Below are 25,168 nucleotides of genomic sequence, written 5' to 3' on the forward strand. Positions count from 1 at the left end.
TATTAATTTTTACTTCTTTTATTCTTACTTTTTTAACCTTTTTATACTTCGATTTGTTTTTATTAATTTTTTGCATACACGAAGAGAGCCGTAAACTGGTGTCGCAAAATCGTCCGTGTCTTTTTTATATAAAATAGCAATTTTATCGCAGTTAACTCCACACATAGTTCATTCCAAATAGAATATTATAAGGTAGGTGGTTAATTAATTAAGTGATGTGGTGTTTCCTCACAAAAGCATCATTTAATCGGCACACTGAAGCATCTACTTCATAGAGATCCATTAAAAACAGCATATCTCTTCGCCAGTGTAAAGCCCCTAAAATGTATATGGGACCGCCGCGTTATGCATTGCTTTGCTTAGCAAGAAGATTTAAATTGATAGAAGGGCTCTGGCCTGGCTCTGCATTTCAAAGGATTATACTCTAGATGGCGCTGCAGAGTCGCTAAATCATCACTGAACATCACTTCAGATTATTCATTATCAACATGATCGCTGTAACACATACGTAATTTATGGAAACTTGTGACAAGCACTCATGGTTATTTTTAGTGTGTTAAAACAGCATTTATTTGGGGATATTGGTGCAGGTTAAACAGCTTTTGCATGTTCCACTTCTAGCACATAGGCGCTGTCAACAAAACAATTTACAATTATTCTGTCATAATCACGGGCTGTGGTTAGTTACTATTCACTTTTAAATAAACATTAATTTGCAATAAAGTGATTGTTTCATTCTTCTGCCTACCTGTCTCGCCTGGGCCAGTGACATGTCAACTGTTTACGGTTCCGCTTCAGCGTTCATTCACCTCCTCTATATACGACTCTATTTTAGCCCTGCTACGTTATTGGTCGGCTCTCATCTCTGACCACGCCCACTATGTGAAAATGAGTTTCACTGTGGGCGGATGCGGCTCAAATAGAAACAGGGGTGTGTCGATATAAATATAACACAAGGAAAGACCTCTGAGTCACATCACACTGTCCTAACTTATTCCTTCCTCCAATGACATAAATGTTTGCATGACCTAATATTGCTCATTCATACATATGAAGGTTTGTTAATACAATATAACATAAAAGTTGGAGGTATTGTATTCAGAGACCTTTTATGGGCAAATGCTGCATCTAGAACAGTGAATAGGATACAAATCAAATAGTTTCTGAGGGCAGGTACTTGCATCTAAATGAAAGTGCATTGACAGAAAAGGTTTTCATGGAGTCACACATATATATTTGAGCACAAAGTACAGTAATGACGGTAATATTAAAATCAAACGTTCATATTGACAATTACCTTTAGTCTCCTGTTATGTAATAATGACTAATAATGGATCTCTTTAGTGAATCAGTGATCAAGTTACCTGTCTATCATTCCTGAGGTTGAAACCAGCTGGGAACACAAACATTTACTTAGCTCTCTACATGACAACATACTTTAATTGTTTCTAGATAAAGCCAAATATAATTACTTCAGACACCCTATAACTCAAACTCTAACTGCCTGTCCTACCAATTTTGACCCAAGACCTACCAATTTTAAGTACAGCTAAACAGATAAAAAAAATATGAGAATGTTTTTGTGAATTTAATTTAAAAAAGGGAGAAAAGTAATGGATCAGATAATATAAAGTCCAGTTTTTGTACAGATGTTAAAGTGGTAGGGGGGATATCAGAGAAGGCTTGAATCAAGTGAGCGGATCTTAATATTGTGGCTGTTCTAGATAGTACATGAAACTAGAGTATGAAAGTAAAGCCCACATTTATCATTAATCGACACATGAATCTTTTCAAGTAATTGACTTGTATGCCCAGCAGTCCGGTGATTTAATTGTAACAAATATAATATTTTGTACACAGCACCCCATAGTACAGTACAAATCTATTTTAGAGGTGATGACAGCAATACCTCCCGCCAAGCTCTTTCTTGGCAAATTTTGTTCACACACTGAAAGATGTATGCCTCCAAACACCTTTACTTTTCTGCCAAAACTCCATCTGTTTGTTGAAGTCATTCTGAGGGTTTGCAGATTTATTATCTTTTTTGGCAACAAAATCTCAATGTTCTCTCTTCAAACATACAAGCCAGTAATGAAGCATTTTACCAATCAGAAATTAGCATAATTAATTCTGATACAAGTAATGGCCAGCATCGTCCAATCACTGCCAACCGTGTTCAAATAAAATGAAACTCTCTTATAAATTCTGAGTCTAAGCACTGATTAACATTGTCCCATGTCTGCCAACCATGTTGAGTGGTTCAAACATCATCTGCAGCTTGAAACTCAACTTTTGATAGGAAGTTTGGATAGAATGCACTTGGCTTCATAGAAAAGCTATAGGATGCTCCTTTGCTCCCTATTTAGTGATTGACTTAACCTCCAGTGTACTGTCTGTCTGCACTGGTCTCAGAACAGTTTGAAATGCACCATATTTTCATCCTAACTCCATACAAAACCTCTGAGTTAATGTGATAATGCACAGTAAATATAGAATTTCTAATGAACCACGCTGTGATCAGCGCCACGTTGTTTTGTCACATGACTCTGTACATCAAAAGCTTAGCCCTTTACTTACTACTTACTAACTAACAAATGAATTTAAATGAGGTGTATTTTTTGTTTTATTTATTTATTTATTGTGTGTCAAGAACATCAAGAAGTTTTCTCAAGTTTGACCTTCACAAAATGTGCTTTACATTAAAATGTCAAATACTGATATCTAATATTATGAAAGTTTCACACACAGTCCTGATGGTCTAATTGGGTCCTCTCTGTTATTTATTTATTTTTATTTCATCCCCTTTTTCTCCCCAATTTTGGAATGCCCAATTCCCACTACATGGTGGCCCGGTTACTCACCTCAATCCGGGTGGCGGAGGACAAGTCTCAGTTGCCTCCGCTTTTGAAACAGTCAATCCACGCATCTTATCACATGGCTCATTGTGCATGACACAGCAGAGACTCACAGCATGTGGAGATCATGCTACTCTCCGCAATCCACGCACAACTTACCACACGCCCCATTGAGAGCGAGAACCCCTAATCATGACCACAAGGAGGTTACCCCATGTGACTCTACACTTCCTAGCAACCAGGCCAATTTGGTTGCTTAGGAGAACTGGCTGGAGTCACTCAGAACACCCTGGATTCAAACTCGTGACTCTAGGTGTGCCTCTCTGTTTTAAGTTTTTTTGTCACATGATAACAGAATGGCATTTTGGTAGCAACATATGACTTTGATTTTGTGGACAAGTGTTTAATATATATATATAACTTGTCTATATATATATATATATAAATTGAGGTTACAGTGAGGCACTTACAATGGAAGTAAACAGGGCTAATTTTTGAAATGTTTGAAGGCAGAAATGTGAAGCTTATAATTTTATAAATGTGCTTACATTAATTATTCTGTTTAAACTTGTGTTTTATTCAAGCTGTAAAATTTTTAAATCTCAATTTTTACCGTTGTGTTAGGGTTTTAGTGTTAACGGCATTACGTCTTCACGATAGAATCATGTTAACACACATATTGTTTATGTCTTGTGGCTATACTTTTGAAACAGTGAGCATTTAACATTTACTGATGGGTCTCCATTCACTTCCAGTGTAAGTGATTTAATGTAACCTATGTGTTTGCTTTTTTTTTAAGAAAAAGAGGGACGAGTCTAAATATGTTTTTATATTTTGTCACAAATGCTGTCGATTGACCTTAAGTTCTGCTGACCCCTGAATATTCCTTTAATCATATTTTAAAATAAAATAGTTTCAAAGCTTGTATTTTTTTTAAAGAAACAATAATAATAGATTACTCTCCACTTCTCATGCCGTCACTTTTTTTGTTTTTTTTAAGAATTTCGGCGTTTAATTATATTGAGATTTCTTTTTTCTGGACAGTTACATTACTTTAAATTATTATTATTATTATTATTATTATTATTATTTTACTTGAAACCCAGGAAAAAAGATCAATATGACTTTGAACTCGGTAACTGAAAACATTCTCATCATAGAAGATGTATATTCAAGTAACTATTTTGTATGAATTGCATTTTTTATGTATTTGTGAATAATTGTCTGGACAAAATAAATAAATAAATAAGAGCATTATTGACCCATTTGTGGGTTTGGAGGAGTGGCACAAATAACTTGTCTAGTATTTACAAGAGAAATACACATATCCAACTGGATGAAGAGAAATGACATTCATTGACCAAAAAAAATAATAATAATAAAAAATGTATAGCCTAATACTTTCAGTGGGTGGCCATGTGAGGTTTGGGACAAATTACTCAAAGATAAAGCACAATACAATATTCAAGCATACAGAAAATATGTGTTGATGAGTGCACATCCATTTCTTATCACTTTTTAGTGCCCAAAAGAAAACATGTTACAGAACATAAACGTAGAGAGAGAGGGTTTACATAAAAAAAGAAAATAACAAAAATGACAGTTTATCTAAAAACATGTCATTGATAAGGGATGTTATTTTAGCTTTCCTGTTGGAGGGTTTGAATTGGGTATGAATGTAAGATTTCTTGTTTTATGAATGTGGTATTTTGCCTACCCATCGTACATTTATTTGTATTTATATTTTCCCCAAGTAGACTTGCTCTTTGAGTTTTTTGATGCAAAAACCTTTCATTGTGTGAAAGGCTTTGGGGCCACTTGCGCACTTGTGTTTCTGATCGTATCCGCCGTCGTGGGCGTCAGAGCCGCAGTCGATTCAAACAGGAACTGGATCCGCTGTCATTCAGCTGAGCGCACAAAGGTGAGCGCACCGTCAGCCATATTCCCACCACAGGACTACGTGCTTATTCTCGCGGAGGGAGGGGAGATTTTCGGGCGAAACTGGACTTATCTGACTCACCGCAGACTAAACAGCTCTGGTAAGATTTGCGCCGATCAAATGTTCTCCTGGGTTTAGGATCACAGTTATTGCGTCTATCATAGAAACGCGTTTGTCTTTGTACAGACGCCGCCCAGTTCTTAGAGAAATCTCTACCAACAGGTGTTGCTCTGATTATTGGATTAGGATTGCCAATATTTTAGTTTACAGACGGGGTATTTTACAAGTCACGAGAAGAATAAAAAGTGGCAATTCTCCCCCTTTTTTGTTAATGAGCAACATTACCAGTCATAGGCTGTATAGTCTGATCTCGATGCAAATGTGCCTTTTGATAGTGATATAACTTTAGACCGTCTGTCTCAAACCATTTCGATTTCCTCTAATAGGCTATAAACTCAAACATATAATAGTACCATACTGTAAATTAACTAAACACTTGTCTGACAGATAGATTGGCTTATTAATCAAATTTGTATTTTATTATTAGCCTGCAGTATACTTTGTATGTGATCTTCCAAACTTCTTTAGAAATGATATTTGCGCTCCTTTAAAGTAGGTGCCGCTAAATTAATAATCGAATATTTGGATCATTAAGGAAAATCTTTGAAAAACAAGAGACTGTAGTAAGTATTTGCAGAATGGGGTGGGGACATGAAGTTGAAAGGCGGTGTTACCTCTTCTGGCATTTTGGGTGAGGCACTCATAATCTTGAGTTCCAGTTTTTAAGCGTGATTCATCCGGCAAGTGAGTGCGTCAAGGCTCAGTCCTCGGTCCTCTCCTTTTTTTAATGATACACTGTGCGTGAGTGAGTCAGTATCACTTGTGCTGCTCAAACGCGTTTCTCCTCTTTCTGTTTTAGGAGGTTCTGTGGAAAGGTCTGAATTGTTTGAGAAGCTTTGAGACACTGACAAGAGATCTACAACAGGATTTAAAATGCCGAAACCTGTAAGTATTCACTGAAGCTTACTGTTATTGCTGTTCAGCTGTTAGAATGAGAAGTTTGTGTTTTTATTCAATTTCTGTTCATTGTTTTGAAATGTACTTTTAGAATATGATAGAAACCAAGGTTTATTTATTTGAGATTCAAGATAGAAAGTTATTTTTGCCAATTTCTAAGATTTACGCATTTAAAATTCATAAATAAAATTCTGTCAAATCGAGTTGAATGTTTAACGAAATTAAATTCAAATAAATTAGTTTTATTAAAAATTTTGTATTATATTTTTTGATGGAAACTTTTTATGATATTGAAATGCGTAAATCATGAAAAAATGAGTGTAAAAGCAGTTTTTGTGCCGTAAAACACTTTTTCACTTTGCATCAGCCTCTTTCCTTGGAAATTCTGTCATTTCTTTACTAAATGTGTCAGTGGTACACATTTATATTTCTTTGAAGGCAGAGTTTGTCAGGCTTTGTTCTCATTTACACCTGAGTTTTGGCTTGTTTGCCTCCAATGGTTCAGAATGTGCGACTTGTATGTCGTTAAGATGTATCAGTTTGCGTTCATTATCAAACCGTTCTAAACTGGAACAGTTCAGTATTGAATGTTATCTATATTTGATAATAAAAACTCAGTCCATTTTCCAGGCAGTGCTTTGAAAAGCAAACGCAGCCTGAAGCATGTGTTGTCTGTTTGTTTAGCATGGCTACACGGTTGTCAGGAGCAGGACAGAGGAAATGACATCATTGTGCTGCTTTCCTCTGAGCTCCACATTCATGCCAGGCCTTCAGCTTTGCCTGCCTAGCTATGAATACAGAGGCTTGTTCTTGGTGTCATGCTTTTGGTGGAAGCGGAGGATTTGAGTTAGCTGAATCATTTTTCAAGATTGAGTCATTAATACACTTTTAACCAGTGATGGTTTATCAATAGTATTAGACCAATATATTTGGTAATTTTGTGATTATCAGAATCCGACTGTAACCATGTACGTTTGGCAAATTAACAAAGAAGTGTTAAAGGAATGTTCCGTGTTCATTACAAGTTTAGCTAATTAGACAGTATTTGTGGCATTATATTGATTACCAAAAAATATGTATTTTCTTATCATCACTCCTTTTAAAAAAAGCAAAAATGGAGGTTACAGTGAGACACTTACAATGGAAGTGAATGGGGCCAGTTTTTGCAGTGTGTAAAGGCAGAAATTTGAGGCTTACAATGTTATAAAAGCACTTGCATTCATTTTCCAAATTTTTTAAACTTGTGTATTAATCGAGGTGTGAAGTTGTTTAATCAATGTTTGTTGGTAGACTATGAAATTACTGGGGATACAGGGTTTACAGCATTACATGCAAACACGCCTTCTTTCTATGTAAATTAGGCTTATTATAGATTGTGCTTCAATCACCAAAATTACCTGGTGGAATTTACATCGCTCTATTATCGGCAAATGAAAGCAGGTGGTAAAATACATTTGATTTAAAAGAGATGGTTGTGTACATTTTCTGTCGATCATATCAGCGGTATTTTATAGAAAAAAAAAATATTATTATAAATTTTTTTTGGAGCCTAACAAAATGATGATGAATTAATAAAGGTTAGGTTTCAGTTTTAATCCATTTGAAGGTTGCCATGTATTTCTTTTCTCTATTCTGTGTCTTAACATTTTCCCACCTGTTTAAAAACATGTTTCAGGTTTGTCTGAAATCAGCAGCAGAGGGTGTTTCCTCTCTGAGTCCCAAATCTTTAGCATTTGTTCTTCTGAATAATTAATAACTAAACAATGTCTGTTACGCCCTTTGGTGATGTAGCACAAAAGCTCATTGTGTTGTAATCAATCCTCAAGCTCTCTTTGACTGTAGCTCATACAGTACCAGCTCAACCAAAGACTAAAAGAACTCCAAATGGGAACTTTAAGCGAAAGGCCATTTGAAAAGTTCATGTAACTCAAGAAAAGCAACTCTTTACAAAATCGTTACAGACCAAACTTCATGTTGCCTACTTTAAATGTACATGAAGGCAACATTTGTAGATCATTAATTTAGGCTTTGAGTGATTGGATGGTTTCTCTGCTGTTGCTTTAGCCCATCTTTTGTTGGGCAAAGGGATGCATCAATATTATCTATTGTTTTCTAGTCAGAAAAGTATTTTAGTCTACTTTACAAAGAAGCGAAATGCTCAAAAATGAGAGAGCATGCCACTTAGACTGCTGTGATTGGTCACCTTGATTGAGATCATACTCATGTGAATTTGATTTTCATGTTTAAGTTGGTTGTAACCATCGTGTAATGGAGATTGCTTGGTCTGATGACGTTTGTCGGCGAATGAGACTAATCCGAACCTGAGCTCGGTGTCTGTGCTGGACTTCGCCTGTGTATTGCAACCAAAAAGTTTTTCCTGGCAACTAAAACCTTTATTTCTGCAAGCTGAGAGCAATGCACAGAAACTGTGAAACTCTATTGAAATGCAGCCTGATGCAGGAGGTGGATCACTGAGAGGATGTTTCTGAAAGAGACTCTTTGTTGTGCTTGGTAAATGGATACCCCTCCATCTCCCCCTCTTTGGGATGCCAGTCTTTAAGCTGAACTCTTCACCACCAGATTTCAGATGTGCATAGCAGGCCTATGAAGATCCATTTTTTATTATTATTGTAAATGGAGGTTAATATCAAGTTATTTGTTTAAATGTATTAATAATTGCATATTTGATTGATCAATTAATTAACACCAAGCATGGGTGCATAAATTGTGCATGTGAGCGTGATTGTGTGTTTAACAGTCTGTGAAGCTGTTATCACAGCGCTCAGGATAAGTCCCAGAACTCCTCTAGTAGTACAGTACATGTAGTTCTTTCCATATTATGAGGGCTGTGGTGACTCCTTGTGCACTAGAACTGGTGACAGTCATCCTTATAAATAGAGTTGGGGAGTAGGTAACTAAAATTAGCAACGCTGCTAACTTGAATACATTTCTCAGTAGCATGATAGTAGCACAGCCATTTTCACAGTAGTGTAGCTATTCCAGTATCAAGCTACATTTTCAACAAGTAGCAGTGAAGCACCACAAAACGCTACATTTGGACATTTTATTGTGAACGCATCAATCAAACGCACCTACCTAAACCGTCCTCTCTCTCATGTAGTGCTGGGAAAACCAAATCATTGAAGCGAATCAGTTCTTTCGGATAGTTCATATCAATGAATCTGTTAGAATAAATAATTCACTTACAATTAGCGCTGGAAACTCCACATGCCTGGACATTTGTATTTTAGCTTATCTATATATAACACATAATTCTATTTTATTTAAACCAACTGATCTCATTTAAGGTGACTCTGTTGTCAGTAAAAGGTTAAACGTTTGACGTACATTGTCACGTGACAAAACAACATGGTGCTGATCACAGGTGAGTTTGTCTTTGGGAGAAACACCAACATAACTAAGTCTGTTAAGAAACCTAATTAAGTTTTTACATTGAAATCTGTTTGAGTCAAAAGATTAGAGTCTCTAGTTTCATCCGATATGCAATTTTGTTTTTAAATTTGAGAGATTTATCGCAAAACGCCACACTGCTAAACACAATGACCACTGTAGTGGACAATAGCACAAGGTTTTCATTAGAAATTCTATATTTACTGTGCATTATCACATTAACTCAGAGGTTTTGTATGGAGTTAGGATGAAAATACGGTGCATTTCAAACTGTTCTGAGACCAGTGCAGACAGACAGCACACTGGAGGTTAAGTCATTCACTAAATAGGGAGCAAGGGAGCATCCTATAGCTTTCCTTTGAAGCCAAGTGCATTCTATCCAAACTTCCTATCAAAAGTTGAGTTTCAAGCTGCAGATGATGTTTGAACACCTCAACATGGTTGGCAGACATGGGACAATGTTAATCAGTGCTTAGACTCAGAATTTCTAATGTTTAATTTTATTTTAACATGGTTGGCAGTGATTGGATGATGCTGGCCATTACTTTTCACAGAATGAATTATGCTAATTTCTGATTGGTAAAATGCTTCAGCACTGGCTATCACTTGTTTGTTTTACAGTGCAAAGAGAGAACATTGAGATTATGTTGCTAAAGTAGAAAAAACATTGAAAACATAAAAGTTAAATCAAGTCAAATTGATTCCCCACCTGAGTTGCTTCCGACAAGGCATATGAACCTGGTAGCACTTTACAGTAAGGTTGGATATGTTAACTTGGTTAATGTTGTTTCTACATATGCTAATACATAAAAACACATTTTTATGTTTAACATATAGAACCTTTAAATTGTTACCATACATTTTCAAATCAATATTAATTATCTCTTTACATACATATAACATTTTAATGAGCCTATCCCATCCTCCTGTGTTGTCAGTTCTTTGTTGTAGCCTGATCTGGTGTGTACATTTCTGTTATGCATAGTTAAGATATTGCATAGTGCGGCATTATTTTTATTTTTTTTAAAAGCAGTTACATAATTATGATTCTTTTTTTTCTTACTTGCCAGACAGTGCTCACATCCAGTATGGTGAGTTTTTAGATTCTCCACCAACAGTCAACACCATTTCTTTTTGTTCAGCCGCCTTCATTTCATTAGTTATCTTTATCAGTACTCAATGAGCTCACATGAATATGAATCATTAAATGAGTTTTGTGCGTTACGATCGAACTTCGATGGGTGTTGACTGCTTTTATCTAAACAATGGGAATTCATGACTATTAGAAACTCCTTAGATTGCTGTTTCCATTTCCTGGATGAAAGTAAAATTTTAAGTTTAAGTATGTAACTTTTTCAGTGTTAAAATACTTCTATCTCGATTTAATATTAGGGATGCACCGATCCGATACCTGGATCAGTACCGGCTCCGATACTGAAACTTTTAGATGGATCGGTTCGAGTCCGATCCAAATCTGATACTGTGTGTGTGTGATACTGTGTGTGTCTTATTCATGTTTGTTACTGTCAAGCTCCAAAATGACATAAAAGAACCATTAAAACACAATTAAAGTAGTTCATATGACTCATGCATTTTAATTAAAGCCACTTGAAGACGTGTGATAGCTCTGTAAATCACAAAAGGTTGTGTTTAATAAGGAAATATATAAAATGCACACGCAGCTCCAGTGCATCAGTGAATGGCGCTGCTCTGTATAGACACACTTGCGGCAATTTTTAGCCTTCAAGCGGTGTGCAATATTTGTGCGTTACTCACAAACAACATCTCAGATGTAGATGCTCAATAGTTTGGTTCACTTATAATATGCATTTAGAACAGCACTAGAGGTGCATTTTGCCAGAATTTGATTAAGAAGTGAATTAAACTACTGTGACCTTGTCCACAAACAGACACATACAGGACTTCCTGGAGAGTTCAGAATGTCAAAATAGAAGCGTTAGGGTTTAAAAGTTAAAGGTGTATGATTGAGATATAATATTATTATTTTTATTTTTTTTACAAATAATTATAATAATAACATTTATGTTTAATGGGTTCTAAAAAATAACTGTGTGAATGAAAAATGGACTGATGTCTTACAACTAAATGAACAAAAAAGAGATCTGAATCCTTTAATGTCCAGATATGCCGCCTTTTCTACTGAAGGCTGCTACATTATCCAGTATACTAAGTTAATAAATAATAAAGTGTTTCTTAATAAGCTGTACATTTATATTGAAATAATGTGTAGTTAGAGGTTTGTGTTTCTTTACATATTAAAGAGTACACCCAATTATTTCCACACAATAATGTAAAGATGGTATCTGGATCGGTATCGGCCAATACTGAGATTTCCAATATCGTAATCAGATCGGGAGAGAAAAAATGGCATCGGTGCATCCATACTTAATATGCAGAGACAATGATAAGAGAGCCATTCATAGGTTACATTTCTCAAACTGTAAACAGTGTCTCTGTGGCGCTAAAAAAAATCCTGTGTTTTGCGAGACCTGCTTCGACTCGCCCTAACAACGTTACTCAACCAATGGCATGAGTTTGGGACTATCTGACTGTTTGAACTACTGCAGACGAAGGACGTATTCAGAAAGCAATTCAGTTCAATGGCGCTAGTGTCGCAGAGATTACATGCTGTACTTTAGCAGTAATTCTCTCTCCTCCAGATATAATTGTAATTGGTTCTCACAAATGATGCATTGTTCCTTATTTCTGTGAGCCTGTTGTCTGTTCTTTGGGAGGAAACGCCTCTGTTTCATGTCCCTTGGGAAATTGTTTAAAAATGACTCTGTTTCTCTATAAAATGGTGAAAATTAGATTTTTAGAGTCCTCACTGTCTTTGCTTGTTTACTTAGTCCTGTCAAACATTAACTGAAGTATAGACTGGCATTTTCCCTTTTAAAATAGTGGCGGAGACTGGCGGAGATCTCTTTTAAGCCATGTCTGTTTGAAGGACTGCAGCCAAGGTCGTTTACCTGCTACACAATCCAATTTGAGTTATCAATATAGATTGTTGTTAATGTCTTTGTCAATGGGGCAGTTATGAACTCTTTTCTCAGCATGCCTGTGATAGTCTTATCATTACAGAATTTTTATTGACTTTTCCTGACTAAGATTTCCAGTCTTATCAGAGTCATTTCTGCTACTGTAAAATGGGAACAAATTTAGCTCCACTGGTAGAGCATGTAAGTCGCGTAGAATTCACCCTCAAAATGAAAATTCTGTCATTTAAATATTCTTACCTTCATGTTTTTCCAAACCTGTTTGACATTTTTTCTTCTGTGGAATACAAAAGGAGATTTTCACAATATACAAATTTCTTCTGTTTCAGTATTTTTGACTACAACAATGACACCTGTTCACATTTCTCTTTTTCTCTTTATAGCTAAATGTTCGCGTCACTTCGATGGACGCTGAGCTGGAGTTTGCCGTTCAGCCCAGTACAACTGGCAAGCAGCTCTTTGACCAGGTCTGCACAACTACACATACAGCTACACAACTGAATCAACAAGCATGGGTTATGGCCAGGTTATGCGCTTAAATGCTATCTGGTGGTAACTTTTGGTTAAAAAAATGCTGAAGTAAGGTCATTGTGACATAAAAGAGATGACAGGTGTTAGCCAAACCTGTAGAATAGCCTTTTTGCAGAGCTACAGTAGATAATTGACTGGTTTGATATGTATTTGAACTTTTTATTTTGGTTATTTTGCAAGTTGAAGTTTACCCTTATGGTTTGAGTACATTTCAAGAGAAAACTTGAACAACAAATAGTCAACATCACTGTTTACACCTGGTCACTTAAATGTGTCTCCTGTGACCACTTGGATGGAAGGGGCTCTGTTTCATGACGACATTCAGTACATCAATCACTATGTCAGTGTGTTACTGCATGATAATAAAGAAAAATGAAGTCAGTAAAGACAAGAAAAACAGTGTGCCGTTTCTCCCAGATGCGGTTGAAATTGAATCTAAGCACAAACGCAATGTCAAGCAGAATTATCCATTATTTTAGTGGATTACCTGTATTAAAGGAGCTACAGGCATTCGTGCTTGTCATCTGTGTTGATATCACATAGAAAGAAGATCGTGAATCTCTTGTGATTGTGTACAGTATGTATCCACTTTTTACAAATGTCCAATCGGATGGTTATTTCCTTTTAAAGCCGCTCGGTAACGGCAAAGTTGATTGGCAGTTGAGTGATGGCACTTCTCTTCTGCCAGGATGCATACAGGACGGATTAATGTTTACACCTCGGTAACATGCACTTTTGACCATATTTGTATGTGGTTTTTGTGATCTGATCTAGGGCTGAAATGATTAGTTAACGTTATCGACAATGTTCACAACCAAAACATTTTTTTTGCATTTTCGTTGTCGTATAGTCTTTGAAGAAATACACAGCTCACAGTCCAGATGCACTCTAAACTTTCCAAACAGCTTCAGGTGATGTAGATCGCAAAGTATGAGGGAATTATAATGAAAAAAATACAAAATAAGTAAATACGGAAGCACTCTCATTGTGGAATAAGCAGAGCTGGAGCTCTTTAAAGGACACACCACAGTGTTACATCTTAAATGCAGTTTTAATACGTTATAACTTTATTAAAGTTCAAATAATACAGAAGCAGGTCATGTAAATAACTACAAACTCTGAAACTGGCATTTCTCTGTGCGGTCAGCGCCTCTTCAATGAGTTGTCCCGAACTAAGGGGGAGAGATTGAAACTGCACCTGGCTGAGGCACACTCTGTCACAGGGACGCTTGTTCCACGAGCGCGCACGCTTATTCCAGCTAGATTATGATGGCTCAACTTATTGAATCATAATACATGCGTCACTGTGCATTTCTTATCATGAAGAAAATTGGCAATACGCAGCTTTATTATTAAGAGAGAGTTTTTTTTTGTTTTTTTTTTGTGACTTATAGATGGATTGAAGTGAACAGAAAGGTTATATAAAGCCCCCTTATACACTGCAACAATATACGTTTTTGATTTGATTTTGTTTTGGCTTGTTTTCCAATAAAAATATCTAAAACTAATTTAAAACAATGTACATTTACTTTAGGAACTATACTGCAGAATAAATTCTTTTTATCTGAGATTGCTGAATATAATAATAAAAATATAAATATTTAAAAATATCTAAATTCTTAAATAAAAGTATATGCATTCATCTGAGAAGCAACTTATAAGATATTTTAACTTGTTTTTAGAGAGTAGATCTTGAATATAAGTATATGTTTAGTCTTTACTGTACTCGCAGAAGTATAACCTGGAAAAAAAATACACGTGTATATACAAATTACACTTACTGTATATTTAAGATACATTCTCTTAAAACAAATCTAAATATCTTATATGTTGCTTCTCAAGTAAATGGATCTTGTTTTGAGGATATTTAGACCATTTTACATTTAAAAAAGACAAAAACACTTGATAGCAATAGGATTTTTTGCAGTGAATTTCTTTACTGAATTAAACTTATTAAAAAGTATTTTTTTCCTTTAATTCAGTGAATGCCATTTAGATACATTTTTAAACGATAATGTTATCCTCTTTATTGTTAGCAAGCACATTAATACAACCACAAGCTGATTAATCATCCTAATAATCGTTAGATTAATTGATTATCAAAAATCATTAGTTGCAGCCCTAATCCTATCGCAAAACATTTCGATCCCGTTTAGACCTGTATTTATGGCTGACCACATGAGATGGTATCCCCTGAAATGCATCTTAATACCAGGTGGAAACGGGGCCTATAACTCTGTGTTAACCAACAATGTATACAAGACTTCTGCAATTCATCAATATAATCCTTTGACAGCATTCCATTCTCTCCCCAAACCGCTTGATCTTAAACAAATTTGTGTCTCAGCAAATGCAGAGTGAAAAAGAAGTTTCGAGATTTGTAAACTGTTATTTAAAGAAATGTTATAAGGTAAATCAAGACATACAAAAGAGCAATTTACATAGTCAAAATACCTTTCATGCAAACAGAAGCAGCAGGGTAGTATACAGTAGGTTAACAAAAAAAGAGAAGGAAAACAAATGTTACATGGGTAAAACGATTTGAATGTAAAATATATAAAACCACAATCCTGAAAATGAAAGTCAATGTAATTTGAAACCTAGTTACATGGCTATTTTATGAAATTGTGTAACGTCTGTGCCACTAGTGTCACCAAATGGGATTGCAAAAAATGTATGATTAAAGTGCAGTATAAAGTGCAGTAGTCTGGATTTGGAAGTAAAAATCCCATTCATTTTCTCCATAAACAAATTGATTTTAACAATAACTTTCAAAGACAGACCTACCATGAGCTCTGAGGTTGTTAATCGATAGTATATGCTCTTGTTGAAGCCATCAGTCCATGTTATTTTAACTTAATTTGTTAAAAAGCATGTTTAATAGCAGAATTCTTGGTGAAGAACTACACTAACCATAATCCTGAACAGAGATCCACCAATCAGAGTATCGCAGCTAACAAACCAAGGATAAAAAGCTCAATTGAGTTGGTTTCCCTACACTCAAACTGCTTATGTTTCCATATTTCTGAATATTTTACAATAAACTAATTTTAATGAATAGTTTTATGTTTTTCCATAGGTTTTTTTAGTACATAATTTGCAGTGGTTCTTGGGATTGTAGTTCTTTCCCTCATTAAAGACATTAAGTACACATTCTGGAACATTTGTGATTAATTAAATTTACAAAATGTGTACTGTAGTTACAGCATTTTGCATTTGCACTGCATACCGCATATTAAGTTCAGATAGGATAGGAAAGTATTTTAACACTAAAAATTGTAACTCTTCACCTTTAAGGACCTTGCAGGACAAACTCTGACAAGTTCGTCTGGGATCTGTCTGTCTGTCAGTAGCGCCGATGCCTATTACCTAATTTAATTACTGGCTTGGTGACATGGGATAATCATCTGCAAATAGCAGGACACACACACACATCGAGTAAACCTCTCAGCAAGGTTTCTTCTTTAAAACAGCTTGACTCATTGACATTACATTAACGTGCTCATTGACTGCCACGGCTGTGGAAACGGTGAATAACAGCTGTGGCTTCATCCCTTTAGTTTGGAGCATCTACAGCAGAATGTCTCTGATCACACTCTAGTTTTCCCTCAGCTGAAACTGTCTCCTTCTGTGAGAATGCTCTTAAAGGGGTAGTCATGAACTATGCATGGCAAACGGCACAGATGAGAGATTTTCCCCTCTGAACGTACAGCTGTCAATGTTTGCAGGCTGACTTGCATGCAAAACAATCTTTTGCATTTCAAGTGCCATGTATTAACAGGAAAACATTGCTCTTCAAGTCTAAAGCACAGTGGACCCAACTTGTATTGAACCCATAATATCCCTTTAAAGCTGTTTTGAAGATGGTAAAAAGGTTAAAATCCCTAAACTGACTCTTGACTATATTGTTTAAAAACCGCCCTGTACTAAATGCGTGTAGAAATCAGTTTTTCTCCTTTTTTTGACTTGTAGAGGTTTAAGATGCTTTTTCTGAGTAGCTTTACCATCCAGGAATCATTTGTATTTTTACATTTTTACCTTTTCTTAGTCACTAAGGACCAGTTGAGCTGGTTTACAGCGTTTCGGTTGCTCCAGCTCATGTCATCATCATTGGTACAATACACATTCTGTTGAAATTTTTGCCATTCTTCATGATGTCTATTAGTCCCACATTAAACACAGTGCGCAGAGCATCGTCTTTACCAAATAAATAAAAACTAAAATGTATATGTCAGTTTCAGATGAGGAATGTAACATCTTGTTCACTTCATGGGCCTGAGATTTTTCAATTAAAGGTGCACTCCGTAACTTTTGTCTTATTTAAAATCAGTTTCAGAAATGTGTATTCACAGTCAGCCATGATGACTTCAATCAATGAGTGAAAGTGTCAAATAACAGGACGGATACTGCGGTTAAGCTAGTAATATTCAGCTGATCATGTGATTCCAACATGGCCGCCCCCATGTGCGGAACCTCTCCATGTAGAATGAAACAGCTTTTATAAGGTTACTGATATGACTGGAGTCTTCATTTTAATGTGAGTGCTCTTGATTTCATAGATGTATTGCAAAATTACAATTCATGTCTTTTAGGAGTTAAACTTGTTTCATGAGGAATAAATTACTGAGTGCACCTTTTAAGCTGATTAAGTATATAAATACAAACTATTAGGCTACTGTTACCAAGATATACGAAATTTGAGATCAGAGGCATTGAAGAGTGCTGGAGACTTAATTTAGTTTTCTTTAATATCCCCATTTCCTCTAACCACTATGTGACCTCAAGTTCCGCCTCTCTTGGTCAGTGTTGCTTGCTCTGACAAACTTTACAGAACAAAGGAATTAATTGGAGATTTCCAATCCATGTGCTTGTTAAGTGGTACAAATAAATTCAATAGTCTTTTATGTGTTAGAATGGAGTGTTCCTAGAATTTTGATCGGCTGTTTTTTGAAATGGTTCAAATACAAAGAAACATGATTTTAAACTGTGGAGATTGCCGATCATAATAGAGGCAATTAAAGAGTTTTCACAGTCAACTGAAAAGATAAGTCCCATTTAATAGCAAGTACAACTGATAGCATTAGTGTAAGTGGACTGATCCTAATGTTTTACTACACACTCTCTATGGTACTTTGAACTATTTAATGACTATCACCTCAAACATTTATCATTACCCTTACATAACTGTATTTGAGAGTTTTTCATTCAGAGTAAGCCATTTTCATTGAGCCAACATAATTTAGATAATTTAGGTCAAATCAATGTACAATAGTAGTTTTAACTCAACTTCATTAGGTTAGTCAAACTCCGATTAATTCATGTTTAGTTTAATTAATTTTCTTATGTTGGTCCAACTTAATAATATATTTGATTAATCATTAGTATATGCCAGATGAACAAGTGTAAGGACAGTGAAGTCAGTTTAATTGTAACTGCTTATGGAGGTAAGTGGCACTCAAATCTAACATCACTTGAACGCGAATGTTTATCCTCAACCTACTGTAAGCTTACTGAAAAACAACCATTTATCACTATTGTAAGTGCTCTCACAACCATATTTTTAGGAAATTACTGTAAAATTATGTTTCAAATTATGCAAACCACAGGATGACCATAGACTTGCTTAAGAAATGGGCAAATACTTGTCTGATAATATGGTGGATGGCAATAGTTGCTAAGGTAATTAATGTAATGTTAGGTCAGTAATGTTTAAGTTGGGGCTTAGCAAAGGGTTACGGTTTTTTATATTAATTTCCTATAGAAGGACTAGCCAGTAAAGCTTTACAAATACTTTAGAAACCTTTTTGAACTTTGTTATATAGAGTTACAGATGGCAGATGCTATCTCTGGTCCTCTCATTAGCCACCTGAGGGTGTTTTTTTGTGTTATCGATACTGAACATGCATGAACAATGTACCATGTCGCTTGTACTTGCTCATTCTCTTTATTTATGTATTTATTTGTATTTACAGTAATGGTATAGAAAATGGACACGAAATAATGGCGTTAGAGGGGGAATGGAATTGGGGAATGTTACGTTCCGGGTTCAAACTCACAGTGCCCACATGGGCAACACAACTCCATATGATGGAGCACATGTGCTAACTGCTAGGCCATGGCTCTGATGCTAGCTTAACTCTTTGTAAACTCTCTGAAGTGGAACTGGGTTTATTTATGTCAAATGCAGTTAGTCAGAGAGGTTGGAGTAATTGTTGTTAGCCAGATTAGCCACTTAATGAGGGCTAGAACATTTTCCAAAACAACAACCTAAGGTATAGCGTTGTGAACCGTATACAGGCAGCCAGCGACAGACATTGGACACACTTGACCGAATTTATGTAAAGTTAATGTTTAATTAAAGGCTTATGCTTAAATGCTTGAAATGCTTGTACTTCATAGTTTTGATTTACTTTTTTCTAAAATGGGGAAAATGGCAATAATAAAGATTGAGTAGGTGTGCCTAAACTTTTGACTGGTTATTTATTTATTGTGTACTAAAATGACATATTTTTCCTCACAGGTAGTGAAGACCATAGGATTACGTGAAGTATGGTACTTCGGACTTCAGTATATGGACACCAAAGGGTATTTTACATGGTTAAAACTTGACAAAAAGGTAATCGCACTGTACATTACCAGTTGATTAGCAACACCATTAAGTTCAGGTTTCTCCACAGACATATATATATATAATGTATATGTAATCTTGAATCTATTTGACAGTTAGTAGGTTAAACATTTGAATTATGTGTTTCCTCATTATTGTCTTTGTGCAGCTGATGCTATATATGAGGAATGAAGAATTCCTCACATGTGGAACAGAACTGCTTTTTGATTTGGTTTTGGTTTTGGTAAAAAAAAATAAAAAAAAGACACTTACGCCATGCTTAAAAATGTATGACTTGGCATTATATAGCAAAATATCAAATCAAGTTATTTAATCCACATTAAACTGGATAAATTAGAAAATTCGTTTTCCAAAAGTAGCTTGTCCACACTAAAACGTATGAAATCGCTTAAATCCCATTTCTGCGCATGCAGAAAATCGCCATTCCATTTATGGTCTGAAACGCAATTGTCCTCATTTTCTGTCACTGGACAGTAATTCCGATGAAAGTTCCCGCAGCCTTTGATGGAATGCAACGTGACGGTTGTACAAAATAACATTTATCTTTAACAACATTATCAAAGTAAATAGCAGGCAAAAATATGCCGCTACAACATGGACCGCCATCTTGATTTTTTTGGGGTTGAATTGGATCACATGACTGCATCAAATACATAACTGGTTTCAGATATCTCAGTTTTCCCTGTAACACTGCAAAGTGAAATCTGCATTTTAAAAAAATATATATTTTTTATTTATCCACTTGGGAGAGAGTTTTTGAAAAGCTCTGTTTTCGCTGGATAAAAATGCCATCTCACTGTGGACGGATGGCCAAAACACAGTTGTTTTCAAACGAAGACGTATTAGTGTGGACGTGGCCTAAAAGTCACTTTGACACCAGATAGTTAAAAGTAATCACAAAAAAAGCTCGAGCATTGTTTGTTTACAGATGCCAATTGTTTGATCTTAATTGTCTATGCAATAAAATTCATACATGCTTAAGCGTACAAAAGTGTTCAAATACATTGTGGGGCCACTATATGTCTTAGACTGAACAATTATGCTAAAACAGTGTCAGTAATGCAAGTATATGCAGGTCGTAACTGAGATTCCTCCCCCAAGACAAATAAATTGGATTAGGAGCTGGAAAAAAGATTAAAGGGACATTTTCTGTAGAAGAAACTTGTTTGGCTCCATTCCACTCGTAAACATCACACAGATCAGAGCTCAAAATGAAAGCTCAGAAGAGCACTTGTTTAACCCTGAAACACCCACTTGTGATAAAATGGAAACTGGCTACAGGTTAATTTAAATGTCACTTCCTCCTAAAAAGGAAAATTCATAAAATGATTTGGTGTTGGTGGCTGGATAAAAACAATGTCTTTACAAGAAAAGTTTTCTCCATATTTCTATTGAAACAGGAAGTTGGGGTGGGACAAAACGAAGAGTTGTCCCTTTTTTAAAAATGACACTTTTGACATTTTTAAATACGGGTCACTCGAGTTGTTGACTTGTGGGGGGGTGGAGGTTTAGCTGCTGTCTGAAGTTTTCAGACGGTTGCTTACCACACCCTCCAGTTTTAGCACGTTTTAGCAAAATGTGAGGACTTTTCATATGGTCCCTTACACACCATAGTCACAATTTCCAACGAAAATCAATTTTAAATAAACGATTTTGAACAATTTTGCCATGACTACATTGGACCAGCTTAAATACGGGACAAATTTTGTCACTGGACAAAAGGTGCACTCAGTAACTTTTGTCTTTGTGTCATCTTGGACTTATACTAACACTTAGCGGCTTGTGTGCAACATCATTTAAAATCAATAGTTTCAATTTCAGATGCCATTTTCTGTGCTATTAGGGGGAGGAACATTTTCTTTCTAGTTAGCATATGATTGGACAAACATTTGGATTCATCTGTGAGTGCAAGATTACTTTTTGGTCCATTTTTCCTGTAAAAGTTAGATTTTCAAATGCATGTGTCTGCTAAAAATATAGTTTTGTCAACTTTAAGAAGTACTCTAGCATATAGTATCAAAAACTACCGCAACGGATTTGCACAAAAAACCACAAAACCCCTATACAAATTTGTATTCAAATGTTAATAAAGAAATTGACTTCTGAAATCCAGCATCGCCTGGGCTGTTGCCAAAATATACTGAAGCACATTTGTAGTAGTAACTTGTTCCAGAGTAGTCAGAGGTGTTGCTAATTTCAAAGAAGCCCCTCTTATCAGTATAATAATGTGGTAATATTGGGTTCATTAACCTAATTTGATCTTTCTTGACTTTGACCTACACATGGGATTTCTCAGCAAGTTTGAAACTAAGAGAGCAACTTTATATGAAATGTCAAGAATGACCATCTCACAAATGAATTCCCTAACTTCACAGGTCTCCTCTCAAGATGTAAAGAAGGAGAACCCTCTCCAGTTTAAGTTCCGTGCCAAGTTCTTTCCAGAAGATGTGTCGGAGGAGTTGATCCAGGAGATAACTCAGAAGCTGTTCTTCATGCAGGTGAAGGATGGCATTCTCAGTGATGAGGTCTACTGTCCTCCAGAAACTGCTGTGCTTCTGGCCTCTTATTCAGTGCAGGCCAAATTTGGTGATTTCAACAAGGAATTGCACCGGCCTGGATACCTGACATCTGATCGCCTCCTGCCCCAACGGTAAGGACTTTGAAGGAGCCTTAACTTGGCTCAGGGTCATCATCAATGCTCTGAGCTCTTCAAGTTAATGAAACCGTTTAAGAGGATGTAACATGAAGCCTTTTGTAGGCTGTTGACTGCCATGCCACACTCAAGGAGGTCTATAATACCTGGAGAGAGACCCCATGGTTCTGACAAGCTTCTTGGTTACACTCTGTCCATATAGCCCAGGATGTAGAAACTCCAGTAAAGAAACTTTGGAAAATGAGTTCATGTTTATATTTCTGTTGTTTCATTGTCCATTTCTATATCTTCTGCTGTAGGGTTCTAGACCAGCATAAGTTATCGCGGGACCAGTGGGAGGAGAGGATTCAGGTGTGGCATGAGGAACACCATGGAATGCTGAGGTAAGCTGGGGCCGGATTCCCCAGAATGTCCTTGGGATAAATTATAAGAGCGTAAGAATGTTCCTAAGTGCAAAGTTCTCAAATATTTTCTTATGAATAAAATTAAAAACGTTAACATTATCATTATATACTAGCCTGTCTAATTGGCCCTACGAAAAATTAAATACTTAATCAATGGTAAATTGTAATGAGAAATGTATCATTTTTTAAGTAGCAGCACCTCGTGATTATTAGTTTTTTAACTGTTAAGATGTGTTAATTTAACATCATTAACTACCATGGGAGAATTTACTTGCTGGTAACCATTTGATAACTTTTAATTTGACATGGAGGTAAAGTAAAACTTCAGTAGACAAGAGCTGGATGTTCTCATTGAAGAAATTACTGCAAGGGGAAAGGCTTTCTAAGGATATAATTTGTATGTTTCTATGGACTCTAAAGATCATGTGAGAGAGATTGAGAGTGAGAGTGAGAGAGAAAGAGTGCTATACAGCACATCCAATTGTATTGACTAGCATAGTTCGTCACCACATTACTACATCCAGGGCTCGACTTGTAATCTGCACTTTTCCGCACTTTTGGGCCGATCAGGGGTGGAATGGCCATCATGAGAACCTAGCGGTCTGGTGGTGCGGCCACGAAATGTGCCGAATGGGCCGTGATAAGCAACGAGTTGCCGCATTATGCAGAACGGACCACAAAACGGCACTGCGATATGCAGAAAAGGACAGCGAATGGATGACATTACAAGACATATGTCATCGTTTTCAGATATCTCCTTCTTCCCCATCCACACTACAACGCAAAGACATTGTACCCATCTGTACAATCTCAGTCTCAGTGTGGACGGAAGGCCAAAACATATAGAAAAACATGAGTTTTCAAACTAAATGTATTAGTGTGTGGCCTAAGAAGCTTCAAAACAAAATGTATTGTTTGAATTTTCATGGTTTCAAACATTTCATGGTTTGAAAGCTGAAACTGAAAAAATATGAGAGACAAAATCACATTTCTATTTTAAACCACCCATTGTGACTTCTGACTCAACATGATCGAATGTGCCACATTTGAAAAAACCCTGTGAGTTCATTTAACATCTTACATTTTGGGGTTAAAGACAACTGTGAGGTTATCCTGACTTTAAGATGTTATTTACAATACAAGAAAAATAAGAGCTTTCTAAAGTTAAGTTATACATGACTCTTTCTTAAGTTAAGTGGTTAAGAACTATTCTCTTCTAAAGAATGTTTGTGAATTCGGCCTCTGTTGTTCACTCAATGTTCCTGGGTTTGGAACACTGAAGTAACACCAATGGGGTCCTGTTAACCATATATTGGAGAACACGGCAAATATAATTTTGTGTTCCCATTTGCTCAAATGGCAAAAGAAAAAATCCACTGTAACATTTCCACAACGTTACACACTTCAGCTTTAAATATGGTGTGCATCCACCAGTAATCTCAAAAAGCCCAAAATTGGCCAATTAATTGATTTAAAATTCACTGATATTAAGTATCAGTCTATATATAATTGAAAGTGATAATTGTGTCATCTAATTTTGTTGTTTTATGCTCTGTTCTTAGAGAGGATGCAATGCTGGAGTATTTGAAAATTGCTCAGGATCTAGAAATGTACGGCGTGAACTATTTTGACATCAAGAACAAGAAGGGAACAGAGCTGTGGCTGGGTGTGGATGCCCTGGGCTTAAATATCTATGAGAAAGAGGACAAGTGAGTTCAGCCTTTCCCTTCATTCATATCACATTTATCACATTTGTATCTGTAGTGCCGTTTCAGCTTAAACAAATGTTTTATAGTCAATATAGCGTTTTATAGCTTTATATAATATTTTTCTCTGATTTGTAAAATGGTTTCAATTCTCTCCTAACAAAAAGTACATTGGTGCACAATGGTACAGTAATGGTATCAGAGATTAATACTATTGTTGTTCGATATGTTCTGTACCACGATTCTTTATGATACCATATTCGTGTGGCATGGTTTATACATAATATCCAAGGTAATTCAAATGAATATGGCGCTACAGAATATCCAGAATAGTGGTCTAAAATATTAGCATGCATTTCCATTATACTATATCCCAAAAAATATAGTATTACCATGGTATTTTTTGTAAGGGGTGTTTTGTCTTTTATTTGTTGACCTCCTTAATTTACACCAATCTAAGTTACTGTGGAGTGTGTTTTTCACTTTTCAATGACATCTATTGTTCTGATGTTCACTCAGAGTTAGATAACATGATTCTGAGTACAGGCTCTTTTTTTATTTTTTTAAGTAACATTGTTTTATTTCAAATATTTCCACAAACGGAGGTGTGTGTGTGTGTGTGTGCACAATTTAAGTGGCGACTAATATCTTTTCCCCCGCAGTGCCCTCTATTTTAACCATGGCAACAAAGACTGGTTTTTCAAGCTATGCAGTCCTTAAATTGTGTGTGTGTGTGTGTGTGTGTCAGAGATAAACGCATAACAGGCATACGTATATAAAGATGAGAAAGCATGTTGCACAAGAACTTGTTTTCTTAAAATTGTTCACATTCATTGAATCTTTGAATTGTTTTCATGTGTGCTTTGGTCTTTTGGCTTGTGTCTGCTGAGTGGCCCATATCCTTAGTTTCACATTTGTTTGAAACTGCCTTAGAAATACCAAAAAAAATAAGAAATATCAATCACCAACAATGACTGTCGTTCAACACTATACCTGTAATGTCCTGC

General features: G+C 35.9%; 1 protein-coding gene across 2 annotated transcripts in view; it reads left to right on the forward strand.

Moving 5' to 3' along the window:
- The first annotated feature begins 4,752 nt into the window (after positions 1-4,752).
- The window catches only part of LOC127621815 (ezrin-like), a 35,741-nt gene continuing 15,325 nt past the window's right edge, over positions 4,753-25,168 (forward strand). The window contains exons 1-7 of one of the 2 annotated variants that reach the window (XM_052095557.1): positions 4,753-4,894; positions 5,714-5,799; positions 12,623-12,706; positions 19,291-19,386; positions 21,774-22,048; positions 22,351-22,434; positions 24,018-24,164. In XM_052095557.1, coding sequence (XP_051951517.1) covers positions 5,788-5,799; positions 12,623-12,706; positions 19,291-19,386; positions 21,774-22,048; positions 22,351-22,434; positions 24,018-24,164 — 698 coding nt within the window. In that variant the 5' untranslated portion in view covers positions 4,753-4,894; positions 5,714-5,787. Of the gene's footprint in view, positions 4,895-5,598; positions 5,800-12,622; positions 12,707-19,290; positions 19,387-21,773; positions 22,049-22,350; positions 22,435-24,017; positions 24,165-25,168 lie in introns of those variants that run through there. The other variant, XM_052095558.1, reaches the window with a different exon arrangement.

Source organism: Xyrauchen texanus, chromosome 28 (assembly GCF_025860055.1).
Source record: "Xyrauchen texanus isolate HMW12.3.18 chromosome 28, RBS_HiC_50CHRs, whole genome shotgun sequence".
In the NCBI taxonomy this organism is placed as follows: Eukaryota; Metazoa; Chordata; class Actinopteri; order Cypriniformes; family Catostomidae; genus Xyrauchen; species Xyrauchen texanus.